Source organism: Micromys minutus, assembly GCF_963924665.1.
Source record: "Micromys minutus genome assembly, chromosome: 8".
NCBI lineage: Eukaryota > Metazoa > Chordata > Mammalia > Rodentia > Muridae > Micromys > Micromys minutus.
The window spans coordinates 11834812-11856311 of NC_137977.1; the positions used below are offsets into that span (position 1 = coordinate 11834812).

The window sequence follows — 21500 nt, forward strand, 5'->3', positions numbered from 1 at the left end:
ATCCTGGATCCTGATGGAAGCCTGGGAGGACCTGGGCATCCACCTGCCTGCGTGTCTCTGTAAATCTGTCTTGTGCATTCTCTACCACAGCAACCTGAGCTGGCCCTTGAGCTGATGAGGCAGGACCCAAATACATTAGGTCTCCACACAGCCTGTTTCTCTCCCTGCTTGGTCAGATGGCCGCATTGCTTGCTCCCATTACATCTTGGTTTAAATATCACCCTCTCGTTGAGGTCTTGAGGACCAAAAGATGAGTCCTTTGCAGACGTTCTAAGAGCCATTACCCTCTGTGAGGAATAAGACTATTAAAACAAGGTGGCCAGCTCTCCCCTCCCAACACACACACACACATACAGGCTTATACACCCTCAGACACTCATATGTATGCATACATACATGTACACACACATATACACACGAATATATACCCACAGACACTCATACATATGCATACATACATGTACACACACACACACACCACCTGGCTGGTGGCTTTTGCTACCCTGTTAAATCCACAGGGTTCCTGAGCAGACTCAGCTCCAGTGGCCTGTGGAACCCTGCTGGTCTAAGAGAGTTAAAACTGGGTAAGACCAAGAGCCTACATAAAATCAGCCCAACCCTCCTCACACATGCAGCTAACTGGGCCTTCTCATCCATCCTGCTCTACTTGCTCCTGAGCAGGGACGCTCCTGTTGGCTCTGTTAATTACCAGCTTATTGTGTTACTGTTTAGTGCCATGTTCCCGGATGGAACAGACACTCCACACAGACAGACATTGTTTGCATTTCATTCGCTATTTGATGCCAGTATCTGTTTAGCTTGCCAGCTACATGGTAATCGATTGATTGATTAATTAATTAGTTAATTAATTAATGGAGAGCGCTAGTATAAGAACATGCTTGCACACTCTTCATTGATGTCCTTCCTTCACTGGAGGAGGAGCATCCTATGCCTTGGAGCTCACAAGTGTCTGTGGAGATGTGTCTCTTCTTTGAACCCTGCTGTTTCGTTTCCTAGTGTCTGGAATAGGAAGCCAGTGTGTTCGAACGCGGAACCAGCTCTCATTTGCTGAGACATGACAGTGATAACAAAGTGGGCCCTATGTGCTAGGCTTTGGGGTAAAAGTTGCCCAGATTTTTAAGCCAGGTGTAGTGACACACAACTTTTTTAATCTCAGCCCTTGGGAGGCAGATAGCAGTGGATCTATGAATTTGAGACCAGCCTGGTCTATAAAGTAAGGACCAGGACATCCAGTATTACTCAGAGAAACCCTGTCTTGAAAAGCAAAAAAAAAAAGCAAGATGCAGGGGGTGGGAGTGGGGTCCATGTTTTAAAGATTGTTTGTTTAGTATGATTGTGTTTGTTTAAGTGTACCGAATGTATGCAGATGCCCTTAGGGACCAGAACAGGAGGTCATATCCCCTGGAACTGGAGTTAGAAGTGGTTGTGAGCCTGTTGGTGTGGGTGTTGGGGGCCTCAAGCATGTCTAAGTGCCACACCCCACAGTCACTCCAAGGTGAGCTGGCCGATGCCCAGTGCTGTGCCAGGTCTTCCCACAGCATGAGTGTAGTTCTTGCTCTGTGCAGCCGTGGGTTGCTCCAAGAGGAGCGGCTTCCAGTCCAGCTGATGCTGACTATAAGAGCAGCAGCCTGGCTTTGCCTCGGGCTGTCTTGGTGAAGACAGAGCCAGAAGGTCTCTGAATTGCTTCTTGCAAAACACAGAGACAGCCTTTCAATGGGCTCATGAAAACCAGGGACCCCAGAAGCCTGTTAAAATTCCCTTGGGACTGAACCCTGGTCACCTCTGAGACCTTGATTTTTTTTTTTTTTCCCTCGCAGAATAAAATTAACAGCAGTCTACAAGGAGAAGGGATGGCACCAACTCTGACGCAGATGACAGGGTCTTTATGCCTTGAATTTGTAGAAATCAGTATTGTATGGGAGTGGTCTATCTCCTTGCCATCTGATGGTTCTGTTGTCAACTAATCACCGAGGAAGGCCTTGCTGTGCCCATGGGGCCTCTCTCCTCATCCGTCAGTCCAGCCCGGCTGCTTTCTGCCAGTCCTAGCCTTTTGTTTAGTTTTAAAGCAAGTTCATTATCACAATTAAAAGGCAAACTATGTGTGCCAAGGTGGAGGGGACCAGGATATGATGTCTGATTCATCCACAAATGATTAATCAATGCATTTGTTTCAGCTGTCCTATGGGGCTTTAATCAAGGAGGCTTGGGGGATGGGCTAGGAGAGGAATAGTCTCTCAGTAAGGAAGAGGTCAGTGGCTTTGTGTCGGGGTGGGGGCGTGTGTCCGTACACTTGCGTTTGACTAGTGTACTTGTGAGTATTAACGTCATGTAATTAGCTACTTCCCATCTATTATTTTGGTAAAAGGAGTCCAGTGGATTATGAGAAGGGTTTCTGAAGTCTTAGGAGAACTGGTGGAGAAGACACAACACTGCTTTCATTTGCCCCTTCCTCCCTTCTGAGCTTACCCAGCCTCCTTTCTCCAAAAGGCAGCATTTTCCATACACATCAAGCAAGCTCCTAATTACAGACATTAGACACGGTGAGGCTCTGACTTCACGAAGACACTGGATCAAGCCACTGTGGTTAAAATACCCCAGAATCATATTTATGCCCCCAAATCCTAAAAGCATTCATTAGGATGGGGCTGCTCAAAGACAGGCATTGTGAATCATGCCAGCTCCGGTGGGGACACTTTGGAGAATTACAGGGACTTGGGCAGAATTTATGTCCATTTTTCTCTGCTTCTGAACCCCCTTTTTATTTTGAAAGGGAAAATTAAGGGGAGTAGAAAAGCTTAAGGGCAGAGCAGTTGCGTCTGAAACAGAGCTACTGCTAATTACGGTCTCGGGACATCATCAAATGCAGCTTGAAAGAAACTGAAGTGTTTGATGGCTGTTAGGAAAAAATCCTCCTGTATGTGAACTGTAGTCAGAGTGACTGCATGGCCTTTAAAAGCCATGCTTCCCACGTGCCCATCCTTGGAGTACAAGACCTGGGAAGACAGAGGCAGAATCCCTGGCCGGGATGAGCTTTTGGGCTACAAAGAAGGCAGCCAGCATTGAGGACCTTGGCCTCCCAAGCCAGGACTAGACACTAGACAAGGTGAGATAGAAAAATAAAAATTAGCTTACACAACTGAATTATACCAACACTGACTTCACAGCTACTGATAGCTGCATTTTCTTGATAACATCCTTAGGATGGTTGGTCCCAGGAAATGAGAAAAAAACACCTGGCCCCAGTAAATAGATATACTTTAGAGTAAAAGAGGGAGGAAAGTCATGGCTGGTAAAGAAACAAAGTATTCTGAGCTGAGGTTGAAGGTACTACTTAGGGGAGTCCTCAGAAAGAATGACATCAGTGATCGGAAGGAGGCCAAAGATCACAGTTGTCCTTACATGTGGTGACTCTCTGTGAGTGTGACTTACATGAGTGTAAGTCTGTCCCTGTCAGTCACAACATGTGATGTTCTAAGCACCTACTTTGCATCCTAAAGACGAGCTGACATGTACTCCGTCTTGTACATGAGGTCAAGCTAAGATGTCCTTACTCTGTATTTCCCCTGGCTTATTCATTAGCCATTGATTTCTAACTGCTTCTCTCCAGTCTAACCAGAATTGCAAAACCTCCCTCATTTGAAATACCAAATGAGAAGTCCTTTTGATCCATTACTAGGTTTTTCAAATGTGAACAGCACTCCATATACGCCATGTGGGAGCTGTGCTTCTGCCCCCTGCCTCTGTGTGTGTGTGAATAAGTATGTGAATGAATATGACAGTGTGTGTGTGTGTTTGTGTGTGTGTGTGTGAATAAGTATGTGAATGAATATGACAGCGTACATGAGAAAGAGTGTGTGTGTGTGTGTGTGTGTGTGTGTGTGTGTGTGTGTGTCTGGGGGGGTAGAGAATGTGTGTAGGTGGTGGAGCATCTGACAACCCCAAGTCTGATCCTCATGCCTTCCTCTTTCTCATCTTGGGGATCAGATTCCTAAGGGCTACTGAGGTTCCTGGGTCGCAGCTGAATTTTACAGGATCAGGGCTATGTTAAGGCTGAGCCCATGGGCTTGGAGACCCACTGAGAGGTTCTGCTGAGCTCTGGCCACAGTGAGGACATTTTCCCACAGACAAAAGACAGTTTAGCTACAGCCTAACAGCCACCAGCTCTGATCTCTCTCATGAGCCATGTAAAGCATGTCACCCAGCCTCTGTCCCCCTGCAGTGGCCTTTCTCCTCTGTAGCTAACAGTTCAGTTTGTTGCAGATTTCATTCGACAGTACCCTGCAGTCACGGTTAGTGGTAGCTTTGCGTGGACGACCTTTAACAACCTTCTTCTTCCCTGTTCTTTTCTCTTGGAACTGATGTCACAGTGTGAGGCTATGACTTCCTGGTAACCCAAGCTTAGTCACTGTCACTGGCCACATATTTTGATGACCTACTTGGGGAGTGAGAAGTGTACATGCACTCTCCTAGGAAGTGAGCAGGGGGCAGTGACAGAAATATGAACAGCCTGGCACCAAGTGCCTGGCTCCTTCAGTTGACGGCACCCACTCCACCAATGGAGTGGCCAGATTCCGCATGGAAAGAACCCCACATTATAACTTACAAAAGGGCCTGGAAAGAAAACACTGGAAGGACCCAGCTGGGGGGGCTGACACCCAAATGTTTTCTTTTTTGTTGGCTCTTCTGGTCAGTGACCCTGACATTGACATCAATACCTCAGAGCTTGGGAGTCATCGCTGATGACTGGGTGTCCAACGACTTCTGGCCGTACACGGAAGGCATCCGGGTTGGATGCTGTCTTCGCTGTACTTGTGAGGAAAAGGTTCAGGGTGCGGTGCCCTCCAGGAGGTGCAGCAGCACACGCTGAGCCCTGAAGGAGGACGGAAGCTCTCCTTCCTCAAAGGAGACAGTCTGGACATGGGGGGAACAGGGGTGCTGCATGCAGAGGAGATATAGCCCATTGGCGTGGCATCCCAGAACACTGGCCCGTTCCTGAGAAGGCCAAGAGGGGACCATGTCTGGGGAATCTTAGATGACCGTCACTCCAGGAGAGGCTGCATCTTTACCATTGTAGCAGTCCTTGTACGTGGCTGTGGCAGAGAGTTAATAAGGCTTTTTAGATAAGAAGCTCTGTTCTCTGTGCTCTTTCCATTAGAATGCCAGTCTTGTTAAAATCCAAAAGGACTCTATCATTGCCAAAGTGCTCTTTCCTGCTAGCAGGCTGGTTGCTGTCTGAAAAAGGGCTTGTGTCAGGTTCTACAAGGGCTTCAGAGAGAAAGATTCTTACAGCAGTTTGTCCATCCTCAGCAAACCACGGGCCCCTGGTACCCCTAGTCCTCTCTGGACAGAGGTAAGGCCTCTGGGTCCCACTGACGGTCCTTTTCAGAACGCACACTGATTGAGGGCATTCGCATCTAATCATCTCAAGTCTGTGCTTTTTACTCAAGATTCCCTTCCCCCTGTTGTAACAAAAGAGCATATTTTTTAAAGGCAGTGACATTGTTAAGACTTCCCAGAGGTGTGGATGACTCCCATCTGTAACCAGTGACTCCAGGCACCTGAAGACACATCATACAAATTTTACAGCTTTTCTGTCGGCTACATTGTAATTAGGGTGTTGGTTGAAACTTGCAGCTGCTGTTGTGCCTGCCTTTATAATCCCTTGCCTCTGTCAGGAAGACTGGAAACTGAAGTTGGAAACCACAAACCAAGTTTTAATTGCCTCTTCATCTATTTATCTAAAGTTGTTCCTTTGCCAAATGTATTTAGCCTAACATTTTACAAGCCACTGGGGTTGCTGACATGAGTGAGGCATGCTCTTTGCCTTCTAAGAACATTCTAGAAGGGGAGAGGATGAGAGATCATGGTGGAAATTTTAATTTGGGCAGAGGGAGCATACAGGAGATCCGTGTGGAGAGGAGAACCAGAACTGTTGCCTGTCGGACTGCGTTGTAACAAAAGCAAAGGGGTGCATCCCAGAAGAGGCCTCTGAAGCACAACTTCTTTGTATATCCCTAGTTGCTTCTGTTTTGGCTCCAGAAGTCATTGCTATAGCTATGCTGGGTTCTAGACAGTTAGTCCACTGTAGGTTGAATGTCCAGTGGGTGAAGGCTTACCTGAAATCACAGTGCCATTATTAGGCACTTGGTAAACTTCCAGCTATGAAGTCCCCCTCTCTCTGCATGCCATATCTCCCATCCAGCGCCTCAGCACCCGTTAAAGAACAGCCTTGGCGGTTACTCCTTACTAGGGTACCACATGTCTTTCTTCTAGCAATCCCTCGGCTTTCCCTGGTGATGAGTTTATAAGCCCTTTACACCTCTCTCCTCCTCCCCTCTTCATGGCCTGATAGGCCTCATGTTCTAAGACATTTCATAACTTACAGCCGTCATTCCCCGTGCTAGGCAGACTGCCCCCTCCACGCTGGCCCTCGTGCCCCTTCCCCTTAGCATCTTCACATCTTACCACAAGCTGTCGTGGGCTCACCTTTCGACCATCAGCAGCTCAGCAAGAAGCCTTTTTGTTGAAGAATGACACTGAGAAACCAACTCAGGGTGCTCATTACCGTGTAGATGCCACCGTCCCTGTCCTTCCCTCACTGAAGCTACGGAGTATATGAAAGAGAAAGTGCACAATACCTGTGTGTGCATACCTGTGTGTGCATACGTGTTTCTTCTTACACACAAACTTGTCTCAGGGCCTTTGCTCTTAGAACAATGATTTGTCATGACCAAAGAACGTTTTCTGTCATTTTTAACCTTTCATGTGTGCGCAATGTGTGTTTACATGTTCATGTGTGGGGGCACATGCGTGCATGCACCATAGGTAGAGGAGAGAATATAACTTGGGGTGTTGGTCCTTGAATTCTCTCTTGCTTGAGACAGGGCTCTCGATGTTTGTCATAGCGTGAGCTTGTCTCTACCTCCTGTCTCACAGTAGGGGCAATCACAGCTGGCTTCAGAAAGGTTCTTGGGATGTGAACTCAGCTCCTCAGGCTTGGACAATAAGGACTGACTCACTGAGCCATCTCTACAGCACCCAAAGTCTTTACTGAGGTTCACTGTAGCTGTGTCCTGAGGCCTGCAGGGAAAGACGTAACTTGCTCATTGGAGCAGCTGCTCTCCAGGCTAGGGGCATTGTTGCCCTAGGACACTGTGGCTTTTGCTGAAGCCGATCTCTCTGACTGTATAGAGGAGGGGTTGGCACATTGCTTGTGGTTTTTAGGAAGCTCCTTTTATATCATGCATTTTCAGTGTATCTGAGAATCTTCTTTAATGCTGGCTGTCCTCATAATGTATTCTGCTTGCTTCTAGGCGCGGCTAAGTCAAGTCCAGCATCTAAGCCAGGATCTACACCTTCTCGCCCGTCGTCTGCCAAAAGGGCTTCTTCCAGTGGCTCCGCATCCAGATCTGATAAAGATTTAGAAACGCAGGTCATACAGCTCAACGAGCAGGTAACTCACCGCCTCCACCCTTGTCTCTGGGAACGGTGCAGTGTGTGAGGGTGAGGAGGTCACACCCACAGGCCTGGGGTAAGGGAGAGAAGGCAAGGCAGCCATTGAGAATAGGAGGATCTGCTCAAGGAGCTGGTGACGAGCACTATTAGTCACAAAGCTTGACGCCAAGCAGGGAATGTGGAAGATGACACAGCCTGGAGGCCACCCTCCTGGCTCCCTGTTCCTTAGTGCCCATCCTGAACTCCAGGCCTAGCCTGCCTACTCCTGCTCAGTCTAAAACGTGTTATGGCTGCCTTCAAGTTCAGCCGGCTCCCTCTCCACCCCTTCCTTTCTTTCAGCAGCTGGTGGATGAGCCCGTTTTATGTGGTGGAGACCATGCTTAATTGCGGTGGCTTAGCGGTAACAAGATGGGTGGCACCGTCCCGTCATTTAAAGCTACTGACAGCAGTTGCACACCAGAGCTTAATACTAAAATTAGATGAAGCACCAGTCCTCTACAATGGCAGAAGTGGGGTGCCAGGAGCCCTGAACGACAGCTGTGTATTAAGTAGACATTTTCTCTGACCAAATAGCCCCTTACAATTGTGGTAAACCTAGCTCTACCAACTGACATTTCCAACTCGAAACCTTAAGTATGGGAAGTGGGGCGTGGCTTTGTGGTAGAGCATGGATCTGGCAAGCAAGAGGCCCTGGGTTTGATCCAAGAGCATAGGTGTGTTTTCTAACTTGCAATGCCTAATAGAGCTAAAGAGTAATAGCACCCTGGGCAGTGCTGTGCCCACTGTAGAAGCTACCTGCTTCCTGCACCAGGACCCTGTTCCTGTGAAGGAGCCTCTAACTGCAGATGCTTAGGCTATACCCAGCTGCTAGCTAGGTCTGTCCTAGTAATGAGTCTTCTGCTTGATAAGGCAGGAGTCTGAAAAGTGTGTGTTTTCAGTCAGGAATTCGTCACAGAGTCTGCCTAACAAGGGTACTGCAAGTTGGTTACATTAGTACTTGAGGTACTTAAGCCACCTCTGGACTCTGATTGGGTAACTGTGGAATGTTCAGTTACCTGCCCATCTCCTGCTGGAGCCAGAGGGTTTTTAGTCATGACTTTTACCCTCAGGCCACAGGATTAAGACTCCACATGAGTCTGAGTGGAGCTGATGAAAATCAAGTCTGAGTTCATCACACTCGGAATCTGTGCCCTTCTCAAAGCAACTCGAATTTGTCTGCAGTCATCAGAAACTCAGTCTCGGGTTTCCTGTCACTGTCCCCGCCCCCTCTCCTCAATAATTTCTGACCACGTGGGAACCTCCAGTCCCTGAGTTGTCCCCAGTGCCTTGTGACCTATACTAGTCAGGCACCTCTCCTTGAGGCTGGCCCTAAGCTCTATAAACTCTCAAATCACATACAGAGCATCTGTTTCCAAAAGGCCTTGTCAATTTTTAGGGCCACTCAAGAGAGAACAGAAGGGACAGGAGAGGAGACTAGTCTACCTGTTGTCCTTCCCAAGGTCCTTCTGAGATAGCCCTTGCTCTGCTTCTGCCCCAACACCTTGATGTTGAGGAGATGGTATATACTTACCCCCACTCCGTCCCACAGAGGACAGGTGAGGTACAACTAAACTGGGCAGATGCCTACTAAATCCATCCCAGTTTGTTTTCCTGGTGACCTGAGTCTGGGTGCCTACCTTTGGCACCTCCAGAGGGAAGGCCCTGAAGCTAGTGGGTAGCCACACACGTGCCCCAGTGTTGGAACCGAGAACACAGGGAGAAGGAAGAGCCCAGTGGAAATGCAGAGGCAAGACCATGACTTACGGTGGCACTAGAGAATGTGACAACTGCCATAAACTAAAGGAATTTTCATTTGCTTGGCCCGGTTCCTTTACTCAGGCTCAGGCAGTCTCCAATACACAGTCCCAGTGATGGCTGAGAATCAGAAGTGGAAGGAGGAAGATTAGGGTCTTCCTGGCCCATGGGTTAGCCAGCAGGAAGTGGATTGGATTTACTGCACCTCTGGGGGGACACATAGTGTGTGGACACACTTGGGGAGAGTTCGGAAACCTGTGAAGGGAAACTTCCCCTGTAGGGCATTTGAATGTGACTTTTCTCAGCCTCTGTCACCTACCCATCTACTGTGACCTGTGAGGAGAGGGGCTGGCATTTGGCTCTAATGACCCCATTCCAATGGAATTGAATTTGCCACCTGACTTCTGGTCATTTAAAGTAGTTACTGGCATGATTTTTTTTGCTTTGTTGCCCAAACAGTTATTGAACTCAATACCAATTCTCCTGCCTCAGCCTCTTGAGTACCAGAATTACTCTTGTGCACCATCACACCCAGCTGCTGTCAGTGTTTGGGGGTGGGGGGCGCTGTGGACAGGTCTAAAGCCCTCCTATAATATATCAGGAATGCCAGTCTGGCCTAGCCCAGACTGAGTACTTCCACAAAAGCCACAGTGTGCTGTGTAAACCGGAGACAAAGCCTGGGCTTCGGAGTTAACTGTGTGTCTGCTTCGATGAATGTAAATACCACCCCCATCCCGTGTTTTAACACTTGGTTCCCAGCTGGCTGTGCTGTCAGGGAAGTTGTGGAAACTCTAGCTGGAAGAAACAGGGTGGTGAATGTGGTAGGCCTTGAAGGGTTTGCCCAACCCCACTTCTGGTCTGGGTCTATACTGCCTGGCCAGCACCATGTAACAAGCAGCATCTGGCTCCCACTGGCTTCTGAAGTCACAAGCCATGTTCTCTGCCACACCACCTGTGCCGTGATGCCCTCTGACTCCTGAACTGCAGGTCACAATTCTCCCTCCCTATAGCTGTGGAAAGGAGCTAATGCAATGCCTCTGCTTGGTTCCGGGAAGCTGCACACTGTGGTCCGTCTGCCTGACTCGGTGCAGGGCTGGGGGCATTCAATGACTAAGCTCAGACACTAAAATTAGGGGAGTTTTCTTTTCTCTGAGGTGCGAGCTGGTTACCTTGTATTTTTGCAAATGTGTAGTCTTAAAAGGAATAAAAATCCAGGATTAATAAACTAAACCCACTCACCTTTGCAAGCAGCTATATGAGGACATCCGTGAGGCCCACAGATCCCTGCATAGATCTGTTAGCCAGATGCCCAAACACCTTACATCCACTGTGAATTTGATTTCTAACAAATTTTAATTATTGAACACCACAGACTTTTACTACTGCCACATTTTTGCCCCTCCCCCCCCAACTCACACATTCAGTTACACAACCCAGTGCAAGGTCATGACCCACCATTTAGAAATTTTGCTCTGCACAAATGTAAACAAAAATATTACAGAAGGATGAGAAACAGGGCATAGTTTGGACCTGAGTGTGTATGTCAGAGAATTGCTTCCTAAGATTTAAAAGTCAACGGCTCCCTACCCAACCCCTGCCACCCCATGCCTTCTTCAGGACTGATACCACCCGAATGTGGTCCTGCCTTGGTTGTTGGCCCAGAACGTGCACTTACCTATAGGTTAGAAACTTCACAACTCCAGAAAGTCCCTAAGCACTGTCTTAGTCAGGGTCTCTATTTCTGCACAAAACGTAATGACCAAGAAGCAAGTTAGGGAGGAAAGGACTTATTCAGCTTACACGTCCACATTGCTGTTCATCACCAAAGAAAGTCAGGACTAGAACACAAACAGGTCAGGAAGCAGGAGCTGATGCAGAGGCCATGGAGGGATGTTGCTTACTGGCTTGTTTCCCCTGGCTTTGCTCAGTCTGCTTTCTTATAGAACCCAGGTCTACCAGCCCAGGGATGGCTCCACCCACAATGGGCTGGGCCAGGGATGGCACCACCCACAGTGGGCTGGGCCCCCAGCCATTGATCACTAGTTGAGAAAATGCCTTACAGCTGGATCTCATGGAGGCATTTCCTCAACTGAGGCTCCTTTCTCTGTGATAACTCCAGCTTGTGTCAAGTTGACACAAACCAGCCAGGACACCCACCCTGCCCTTCTAGTGATAACACAGAGCCAGAGCTGGACAAATGGAGGCAGAGGCACAGCTAGCTCCCCACCCCTGCCCTGCCTGTGTGCACCAAGATCTCACCTTGAGGTGGACAGCATGTGTCTCCTCTGTCTCAGCATCTGAGGAGTGGCTTTTAATATCAGTAATCTGAAGAAAGAAAGAGTCATTTAAAAAACACATAACTCTCTTTCATTCCTGCTCAGTAGACTATGAGTGTTTAGAGTCTGTTTGGGACGCTGTAACAAAATACCCTAGCTGGGTGTCTTGTGAGCAACAGAATTTTCTTTCTTACCATTGAAGACTGTGAGGTCTGATATCAAGATGTCAGCAAATCAGTTGTCTGGCCTCCGTGGGAGTGGATGCACCTAGCCTCACGGACTTGAAGTGCCAGGGTCAGGGGATACCCAGAGGGACCCTCACCAGCTCAGAGGAGAAAGGGTTAGGGGGAAGGATTGTGGGAAGGGGTAACTGGGAGGGGGGGCAGTGCATAAAATGTAAAGTGAATAAGTAAAATTAAAAAACAAAAAGATGTCAGCAGATCAGAGGTGTCTGGCTAGGCCCCAGCCCTCATGGTCTTCCCATGTTGAGAAGGATCCCTGAGGTGTCTTTCACACAGATCTCATTCCCCTCCCAAAGGCCTTGCCCTGTGCTTCCGACACATTGGAGGGTTCTGTCGTAAGATTGTAGGGAGAGACAGACACCCTGGATCATAGCAACAAGATGTGGTCCAGCACATGTTACCAAAAGAGGAAAGGCTTGTCTAAGCCCAGGAGTAGCAAACGCTCAGCATGCTCCTGAGACTGGCCAGCCTGTTGCTTCTCTCACACTAGTGTTCCCTTCCCGACATGCCAGTGCCGGGCCCCACACGTTGTCACCACACACAGACATAGCTGGCTGCATATTTCTTACTCTACCGGGGGTTTTCTTCTCTACCCCACTCTCCTGCAGGTTCACTCACTGAAGCTTGCCCTGGAAGGTGTGGAGAAGGAGAGGGATTTCTACTTCGGGAAGTTGAGAGAGATTGAGCTGCTGTGCCAAGAACATGGGCAGGAAAACGACGACCTCGTGCAGCGACTTATGGAAGTGCTCTACGCTTCTGACGAACAGGTGGGTGTGCGAAGCCCCGGCTCCTGAGTTCTGAAGCAGCTCTCGTCCAAAACGCAGCACATCCGGGCATCTTAAATACTTCCCTGGGGTCTTGGTGATATCACAACTCAGCTGGCAGCCTCAGTGGCCCCAGAGAAATAAATATGCTTGCCATCAAGATCTGTTCTGCCGTGCCTGTGGGATGTTGGGAGGATTTGGGCAGAGATGGAGACTGGAGCTAAAACGCACAGCCAGACGCCAAGAGCTCTTCATCTTGAGCAAGTGGACAGTAAGTTATGTGAGGATTTGTTTTCTGAGAATGCTTACGTGAGCCCCGTGGCTGCCTGTTTTCATTACATACAGACTTCTCTGTAGGCAGGACCTGCCACTGAGCTAGTGTACAGGGGGAAGACCCAGGTGTAGCTTTGTGAAGGTAATAAAAATGAGTACTGGGCGTGGTGGAACAGGCAGGAGCAGTAAGAATACAAAGTGAATCCAGGGCTATCTTGGGCTACATGGGACCCCTGTTTTGTTTTGTTGTTAAAAAAAAAAATGAAAACCAGACTTGGTGGCATGTGCCTTTAATCCTAGAACCTGAGAGGGTTAGGCAAGTAGATCTCTGTGAGTTCAAGGCCAGGCCTGCTCTTCATAGCAAGTTCCAGGCCAGTCAGATCTACATAGTGAGACCCTGTTTCAAAAAAAAAAAAAAAAAAAAAAAAAAAAAGAAAGAAAAGAAAAAAAAAACAGCACAACAAAAGGAAAAGAGAGGAGAGGGGAGGGAAGATGAAGAGAAAGGGAAAGGGAAGAGAGGAGTAGAGATCAGATCAAGGAGAAGAGGCTGTGGTCAGGAAGGACACTATGACCAGCAGTTGACAGGCAGGATACAGAAACACTGCCGAGTCACCACGGTCTGTGTGTTCAGGAGAGCAGAGCTTAGTCTGAGGCAGAAGAGAAAGACCTACTGAAGACCCTTCTACAGAGCTGGGCTGAGGGGTGAGGGCGGGGAGAGGCCAGGGCTGGGTGTCAAGCTTCTTCTTACCCTAGGTCAAAGCTGGTTCAGTGTTTGGCTCTTTGACCTGAGGGCCTGTGGGTGCTCAGAGGGAACTATGGGAAGTCACATGTGCTAATGTTTTCACAGAGCACAGTGAACCACCAGAAAGTTTTATTTTCTTATTCCAGCCAAAAGCAGATGTTTGCTCCGCGTGTACCTTAAAATCTAGCGTCGAAACTTCCATTGGCTACAGGAACTGTCCCCATGTTTGGAAACTTCCGTCAGCTACAGGGAACCGTGCGGTGCTTGGAACCTCCCCACCGTTGCTTTCTTTCCTCTCAAATTGTTTTTGGTAACTTCTTCTTGGTTACTAGTAGCTCAAAGTGTGAATTTCGAAACCTTGGGACTCCGCCTAGTTAAGTCCCGAGGCCATGATGCCACAGATGTGGCTCTCAGCGTGGAAACTGGTTTGTAGTGTGCCGGTGACATCAGATGAGCACATCACATGATGCTGAGTGTACCACAAGGCCAACTCGGATGCTTAGATCTTCCCAGCAGGGCCCTTGTGGCTGGAAGGAAACCTTACTCAAAGCCAGAACTGATCGCAAAAGGGAAGAGACCTGGCGCTGGTTTATGGCCTGATGAAGTGGGTGACACCATTGAATTGCTGGCTGAGGCTAGGCAGGTGAACCTGGGGTGAGGACTTCACTCTCCCCCAGGGAGTGGCTTAAGGAGGCCCTGCCTGGATGTCTACTCAATTTCTTTCTGTCATTCCAGTCCCCCACACATACTAGTGTACCTTGCCACCCACTAGACCCACAGAACGGTTCTTGTACTGTGGGCGTGGTTAGCCCAGGAGCAACCATACATAAAGTCCCATCAGTTAAGACAAATGGGTTCCTTAGACCCTGCCTCAGATGCCTGGAGTCTGAAGCTGAAGCCTGGACCTCTGCTTTATGTATAGAACTTTAGCAGATGCTTTCATTCTCTTGAGAATCGTATCACGTGCATATTGTCCTATTTTCTAGATAAAGGGAAAGAGACAGAAAAGAGCTTCTGTACTTTGTAAGCAACTGGAGTCTGAATCCTGAGCTTTCTCCCTTCTCTGTTTTTCGGGGAGTTTGGTACTGAAGATGAAACTGAGGCTTTAGCGTGCTGGAACAGGCTCCACCACTGTGCAGCACTCCAGCACTTGACTTGTCCTCAAGCGAAATGTGTTCAGGAAGAGAGAGGGGGACATGGGCACACTCCCTTAGCTATCCCACAGCCAGGAAGAGAGTTGGAGGAACCAAGTATTATGCAGAAGGGACATACACTTCAACCCTGTGTGTTGCTGAAGCCGGGTCTTCACATGCAGTCCCTGGCTTAGTGTTTCCAGTTCAGGATACATTACATTGCAACTCTGTCTCTGGAAAATTCCCGTGAGCTATCAGGCTACAATGAGATTCTCATGGGGAATAAGGCATTTGATCCACAGCATACCAGGAGTTCTTGCTGTATGCATGGCAAGACCTAGGACCAAGGTTTCTAGACCTCATTTCTACAGTAAGAAAGGAAAGATGTGCATGCAGACACCATGACGGATGGGTGTGTGCCATGCTGTGCACAAGCACGTGCGTGCACTCTGACCTGCTCTCGGTTCTCCTTCCCTGCTGAAGGCTCAAGGAGTCATCCAGGAAAACTCAAGCATCTGCCTTTGTCTCTGAGGAGCATGGGTCCTGCTTCCACGGCAGCTGCCCCGAGGAGTGGGTGTAAGAAAGAGCTACCTAGCCTTCAGGCTGTCCTTCTGGAGGTGCACGCTCAGTAGCCTCTGTCTTCACACACTCTTCCACCCACAATCCTCAGATCCTCCTTTTGTCCCACCGTGTTTGTCCCAATGCTGTGTCCTGTGCCAGGCCATTCTCACAGCTGGGTGGTAGGCTGGTCTGTGCCCCAGTGTGAGTCTGGAGAGTCTAGAGTCCAGGAAGAAACGCCTGTGTTTTTCTTGAGGCTCTTAGTGTGAGGATGTGAAACCACCTGAGATGGCAGAGGTGTCTGGCTGCCTTGCTTTCCTGGAGAAGATGGGCTGAGAAATCAAAGGCTGGATTGCATGTGTGCTCTTCGGCTAAACTCTCTGAGCACGGCTTGATTTCCCAAGAATATCTGTGAGGGGAATCTTCCATTTTTATTTCTGCTGGTCACTGGCTCTTAGAGTCAAGCAATCCCAGAATATGATGTATAGACATAAAACTCCAGCTTAGACCAGTGATCAGGTTGTTCAGCTTTGAAGTGTAGAAGCCTAGTGGAAGTTTCCAGAACAGCTCACCAGCCAGTATACAGTGCCTCTTTACCATCCTCAGTATATTCCCCCTTCTCATGTAACTTGGGCCCCGAGTGTCTTGGCTTAATGGCTGCCTACCTACCACCTCGTGGGTCCTCTCAGCTAACAGAGGTAGACATGCCTGTGAACAGTTGCTCATGTCCTGAGGCACTGTCATGGAAGCCACTGTTAAAATGAATTGAAGACTTTCTTTCTCCTCACACTTTTTTGAGACAGTCCGTCACTGGGGAATCTGTACACTGGCCTTGAAATGCTACTTCTCCAGAGATAGATACAGCTGCTACCTCAGAGGAACTCACAGACCTAAGCAGGGAGACTGCCAGGGGCTCATCTGACTGGAAAATGTGGCAGATTGTGATAAATGTGACAACAGAGACATAAATAACTTGTGTGGGACACACGCCGCCTGGAGATCCCAGCAGACGTCACTGCAAAGATGGCATTTGGGTTGGAAGTTGAACTGTGACCAGGGACATTAGCAGTTACAGAATCAAGATGGAAGAGAAAAGAGCAGCCAACTGGCACCAAAATGGGGGCTGAAGCTGTCTCCCATTTAAGGATCAGGAACATTGGCTTCTGGTGACCTCTAGCCTCGATTTTCATCCACCATGGCATGATCATCCTTTGACACTCTCTCCCAGCCTGCCTCTCTTTCTGACGCGTAGAGTAGAAGTGAAGAATGGTAATATGGCCCACAGCTGAGCATTTAGAGAAGTATAGGGCTTACCATGGAAACATTAATATTCATCTGGTGATACACCAACCAGTGTATCCGTCCTGTGTTCAGCATGGGTTTTACCTCGCTACCTCTGGGGAGCCTGTACTACACTGTGAGGGTCCTAAGTCACCTTGTGCCAAGCATTAGCAAAGCAGCTAAGAGGGCATGTTTGCCATTTATACCAGTATTGCCCAGTAAGCATGTCCTGGAGATGGGCAGTCTCTGTAGGTGTGTAGTATCACCAACGGTTTCCCATGGCTGCCACTTCAGCCTTTGTGTGAGGAACTGCTTTCTCCAGCTAGAGGCCACAGAGCTACCTCCTGAGGGCAGGGGCCTTGACCAGTGTTGAGGAACAGGGACCTGCAGCTTTTTGCTGGCTCTGTGCTTAATGGAGTCTGGTCCTCTTGCTTTCAGGCCTGGACTAACTGTGTTGTTCCACAGTCAACTCCCAGCAATAATGAGATTCTCTGTAAAATGCAAAGCACACCCCATGTCCGAGGCCACGCAAGCAGCTGAGGGCTGAGGGCACGGTATAAAAGGCGATATGGCAGGCTGGGGGTTTAGGACGAGTAAGTCAGCATCCCCACCATGTTGGGGGCTAGAGCATGGCTGCATGGGAAGCTGGATAGCCAAGTTAGGAAGAAACTTCCAGAAGTATGTTTTTATATGGGGAATGGACCCTGGACCCTCCCACATTCCCCTAGAGCAGAGGACTCCTGCTCTGAGGCCAGCACCTGCTTTCTGATTTGTGACTGTCCACACTGCCGGTTCTCCACGAGAGTGCCACTGTTGGCCGAGGCTGAGAAGGCTGCTACCCACGTGTCAAACAGTGGCCAAGTCAACTGGCAGAAAGCCCTGGGCCCTGGAACGTAAGTGAGGATCAGAAAAACAGAAGAGAGAGCAGGATATTTGCCCATACCTTCCAAAGATGGGACAGTTTCAGGAGGTGACGGCAGTATGGTTATGCCACATATACCAAGTCATGTGGCCGTTGACCAAGAGCTAGTAAAGGTCACAAGTTTTGTGTCACTGTGTATCTGTTGTAGAAAGGGTAACCATCTATTAAGTGTTTGCATATTTGAAATATATTCTGAAGTGTTCTCACACTAAGACATTCCAATCATTGACATGAAAGTTCGCTGCTTAATTTACCTGCTCCTCTGTTAGATGAAATGAATGCAGTGTTGGATTAATCTCTGGAACATACTCTAAACTTGTTATCTGTAAGCCCAGAGCCTCACAGGTCATACATCTCAGAGCTGGGCAGAGAACTCCACAGCCAGTGCACATAGCCTTAACATTATATGGTCTCTGAGAAAATACCACACAGCCTTGGCTGGCACACTGTCTTGGTCTCTGGAGTCCTTCCTCTTGACGTGACATGTCAAACATTGCAGTGACTGAGATGCAATTCAATTGAACAAGGCTACCCATCTCCAGAACCTCAGGCTCCAATAGAAAGAAGGGGCTCCAGACATCAGATGCCAAGTGAGTTTTCTTCGGGGAGTTGAGAGAGATGATTGGGTTGTGTTTTGGTTTTGTGATGCTGGGGAACAACCCTTGTGAATGCTGAGCATACGTACACTCTTCCACATACCACAGCCCCAGGTGAGTTTTACAGATGCACAAGGCAGAAGGAGATGCAGATCTGAGGCAGGGAGATGAAGTCCGGTCTGAACTGGATCTTAATGGGCTCGCCTTGGCCTACAGGAAATGACCACGTAGGAAGAGGATAGGCTTGGCAGACCCAGAGTAAGTGTGTCACATGTCCCAATGTGCCAGCATGCGTGCAAGACTGCATCTTGAAGTCCTGTGCTATTCCTGAGGGGCATTTAGCCTCTCGGTTTGCCTCACCCTTTCTGCTTGGGTGGTAAAGAAGTAATTATTCTTTGTGACAAAAGCTGAGGCTGAGATGATGCCTGTGATCTGCTTCGCTGAATAAATAGGACAAGCGGAGCCAAGTGAAGGAAAACTGACCCCATCTTCTTCCCAGTCGGGCGCAGAAAGTAAGCAGATAGGGCCTCACACACCCTAAAGATGGATGGCAAATCCTTTCCCTCAGAAACTTAAGTTGCTTCTCTGGTGTCTTCAATCTGCCTCATATTGGTGTTAGGTGACATCTTCACGAAGACACTACCCAGGCATGATGAACGGCAGCATCAGAGGGAAAGAAAATATAAATAGGTCAGAAGCAATGCATGATGGGCTGTTGGGGAGGGACAGCCATCCTACACATCTGCAGAGGCCTGGCGTCCTGTTTGAGGCTCTCTGTGGTTACAAGGCTGTGGAGTGTCTGTGTCTGGCTCTGAGGAGAACAGAGTCTATAGCTTGTTCTGTGGAGATTTCCTAGGAAAACAGTTGGCAGAGAGATGAGTTCTTAACACCTGGTGCTTTGCAGAGCAGTCCTCCATGGATGGCACTGGGGTGTGACAATATCCCTGTGTTTGGGGTTGACACCGGGAAGCTGGGAAGCATTTGTTTGCGTGTTGAGTTGTGCCTGAGGCTGGCGTACAGAACCTGGTGTTTAAGGGATTCATGCTGATTAGGCCTGACACCTCACAGGGCCTGAAAGTAAACATACAGTTTCACTAAACCTCTCCCCTATCCCACAGGAGGGCCAAACAGAGGAGCCGGAAGCAGAGGAGCAAACCCATGACCAGCAGCCCCAGCAACAAGAAGAGTACTGAACCGTCTCATCAGCTCTCGGCACTTCCATCACGCGTGGGGACTTTTCTTCCGGAGAATTGGAATGTGTGTGGCCTGGAGCGCAGTAGAAACCAGCCGTTCCCAGCCTGTTCCCATCGACAGTGAGCTTGCATCCACCAGCCATTGCTCTTGGTTCCCACCTCCTCTGCCAAGATGCGTTAGCAGATGGCCATTCTGGTTTAGCTCCCTGCCAGGTCACAGGGTCACATACCTTCAACTTCACCACCTGGCTGCTTGAGACTGGTTCTACTCCTCCTTCATAACTATTTCCCGCCCCAACACCACCACCATCACCACCACCACCACCCCTTTTTATCCTGGTGTGAAACAATGGTAATTTGATATATGGTATTTATATTGGCATTTTTCAACCCAGTGTCGGTAGATGTCACGCGAATTTGTGGTGCTTTTATGTTTGCGAGTCTAACCTCCTCTCATGAATTTGGTCAGATAATTAATTGGAACAAAGGGAAACAGATATTTGATATGAAAGCCATATGACAGTAGCTTGTGTCATGGGGAAAACAGTTTCTCCCTCTACTCACAACACTAAAGGGAAAAAAAATATGGATTCAGAACTGTGACTTCAGGGCCCAGCAGTGTTGAGAGAGCAGCATATTAGACAACCACACAGTGGTTAGTTTTCAGACATTCGCTCACGGACAGTACCATCTCAGCTTTGCCCTTGCCCCATGTGTCCCTGCCTCCCACCCCTCTCCCCGTCTCCTGTTATTTTCTTTCTCAGGGTCCTTTCTTTGGTGGGGGTCCACTCCCCAAGAGATGTTGTCATTGGCAGTCTGCAGTTGCAGAGAGGGTAGGGTGGTCTCAGAGGGTGCGAGGCTTCCTGCCTCATCTCTCTTCCTTCTTGTAAGGGCTTCAGCCCAAGTTCTCCAGTTCACATTAAGGAGTCCATACTAAAGCAGAGCGTGGGGGTGCATCCCTGACACGCCAGCCTTCTGCGTCTGCACTGTGTCGGTGCTGGCTGCCCAGGTTGGAAGGGAAGACTTGACTGATAGCATCATTTCAAGGGAGAAGTGTGGCCGCACACAAAATCGCCAATGACTCCATCACCTTCTGGAGTAAGGACTCCGCCCTCTCTGCCGCAAGGGGCCCCCCTTGTCACTGACATCTGCTAAACCATGGCAATTCATAAACGGGAAACATTAGTGAATTGAAAGCATTCCTTGTTTTTAACTGATATTTGCACATCTCCTTAGCCTCCTTCCTGATGGTCACCTGTCCTCCCCTTTTGACAGATGGCATTCTTTCCTAACACCCTCCGTTCTATTTTATTTTAGCTCTATGTTTGCTGTCACTGGCCATTGGGCCAGCAAGTGCAGAAAAACAAGAAACAAATGTGCCCACCCCACCTTCCACTTCAAGAAAAAAAAAATCTCAAAATAAATTTCTGAATTATGCATCATAAAGCTTTGAAATTTCTTTCTTAATTGATGGGATACTAACGTAAATTTCAGTGTTGAAGCTTTGCACCCAGAGAAAGCTTTCCAAAATAAACCTTCACAGCAGCATTGTATGTAACTGAGGTCCATGTGAAAAGGTGGCTTGTATTTTTGAAATGATCACAACACACTGTGCAGAAGTGGACAGATGTTCCATGGCGTTTGGTTCTCCTTCTCTCTCCTGCTCACTCCGCCCTGCAGCGCAGCATCTCTCTGAGGCTGGAAAGCCACGCCCCTCGCAGTGACGTCCTCCCACGCCTGGCCGCGGTAGTCGCTGTGCCCCACACAGCATCAGACTTCACTGTTTGTTGTTCTCCTGACTTTTTTTTTCTTTCCGCTTTGCTTTTTGTTTGTTTACTGGTTATGATAAAGAGGTACAGTGGGCAGTTTGTCCACAGACACCTGGGCGGTTCCTGAACCTGCCCAGCACATCTTACCACCCAGGGCTGGGGATGCGTGGCCACACTCCTGTGAATGGGTACCGGGGAGTCGGATCTTTTTTCTCCCGATGCCTCTTGCTGGAAGCTGTCTGTTCCTCTCCACCTCCCTGTACTTCTAAGCTAGAGACCCACTGGCCACATGTCTGGAAAGAATGTTCTCCATCCTCCTTCCTAGTGGTTCAGGCCAGACCTTTCACCCGTGAGAGAAGCTGTACCTCCTGTCCGTGTGCCCATCTTAAATATCTTGTCAAGTGCTATGTCCCAGATGGTGCCATGCTTTGGGGGATCCTTTGCAGCAGCTCTTTCCACCCCTGCTCTGGGCACCCTCCAC

The 21500-nt window shown here is 48.8% G+C and overlaps 1 protein-coding gene across 3 annotated transcripts in view; it reads left to right on the forward strand.

The window, feature by feature from the left end:
- Positions 1-20696, forward strand: part of MAPRE2 (microtubule associated protein RP/EB family member 2) — a 124874-nt gene extending 104178 nt beyond the window's left edge. For all 3 annotated transcript variants that reach the window (XM_080920194.1, XM_080920193.1, XM_080920195.1), the window contains 3 exons: positions 7335-7474; positions 12397-12555; positions 19176-20696. In XM_080920194.1, coding sequence (XP_080776320.1) covers positions 7335-7474; positions 12397-12555; positions 19176-19250 — 374 coding nt within the window. In that variant the 3' untranslated portion in view covers positions 19251-20696. The remainder of the gene's footprint in view (positions 1-7334; positions 7475-12396; positions 12556-19175) is intronic.
- Positions 20697-21500: the final 804 nt, after the last annotated feature.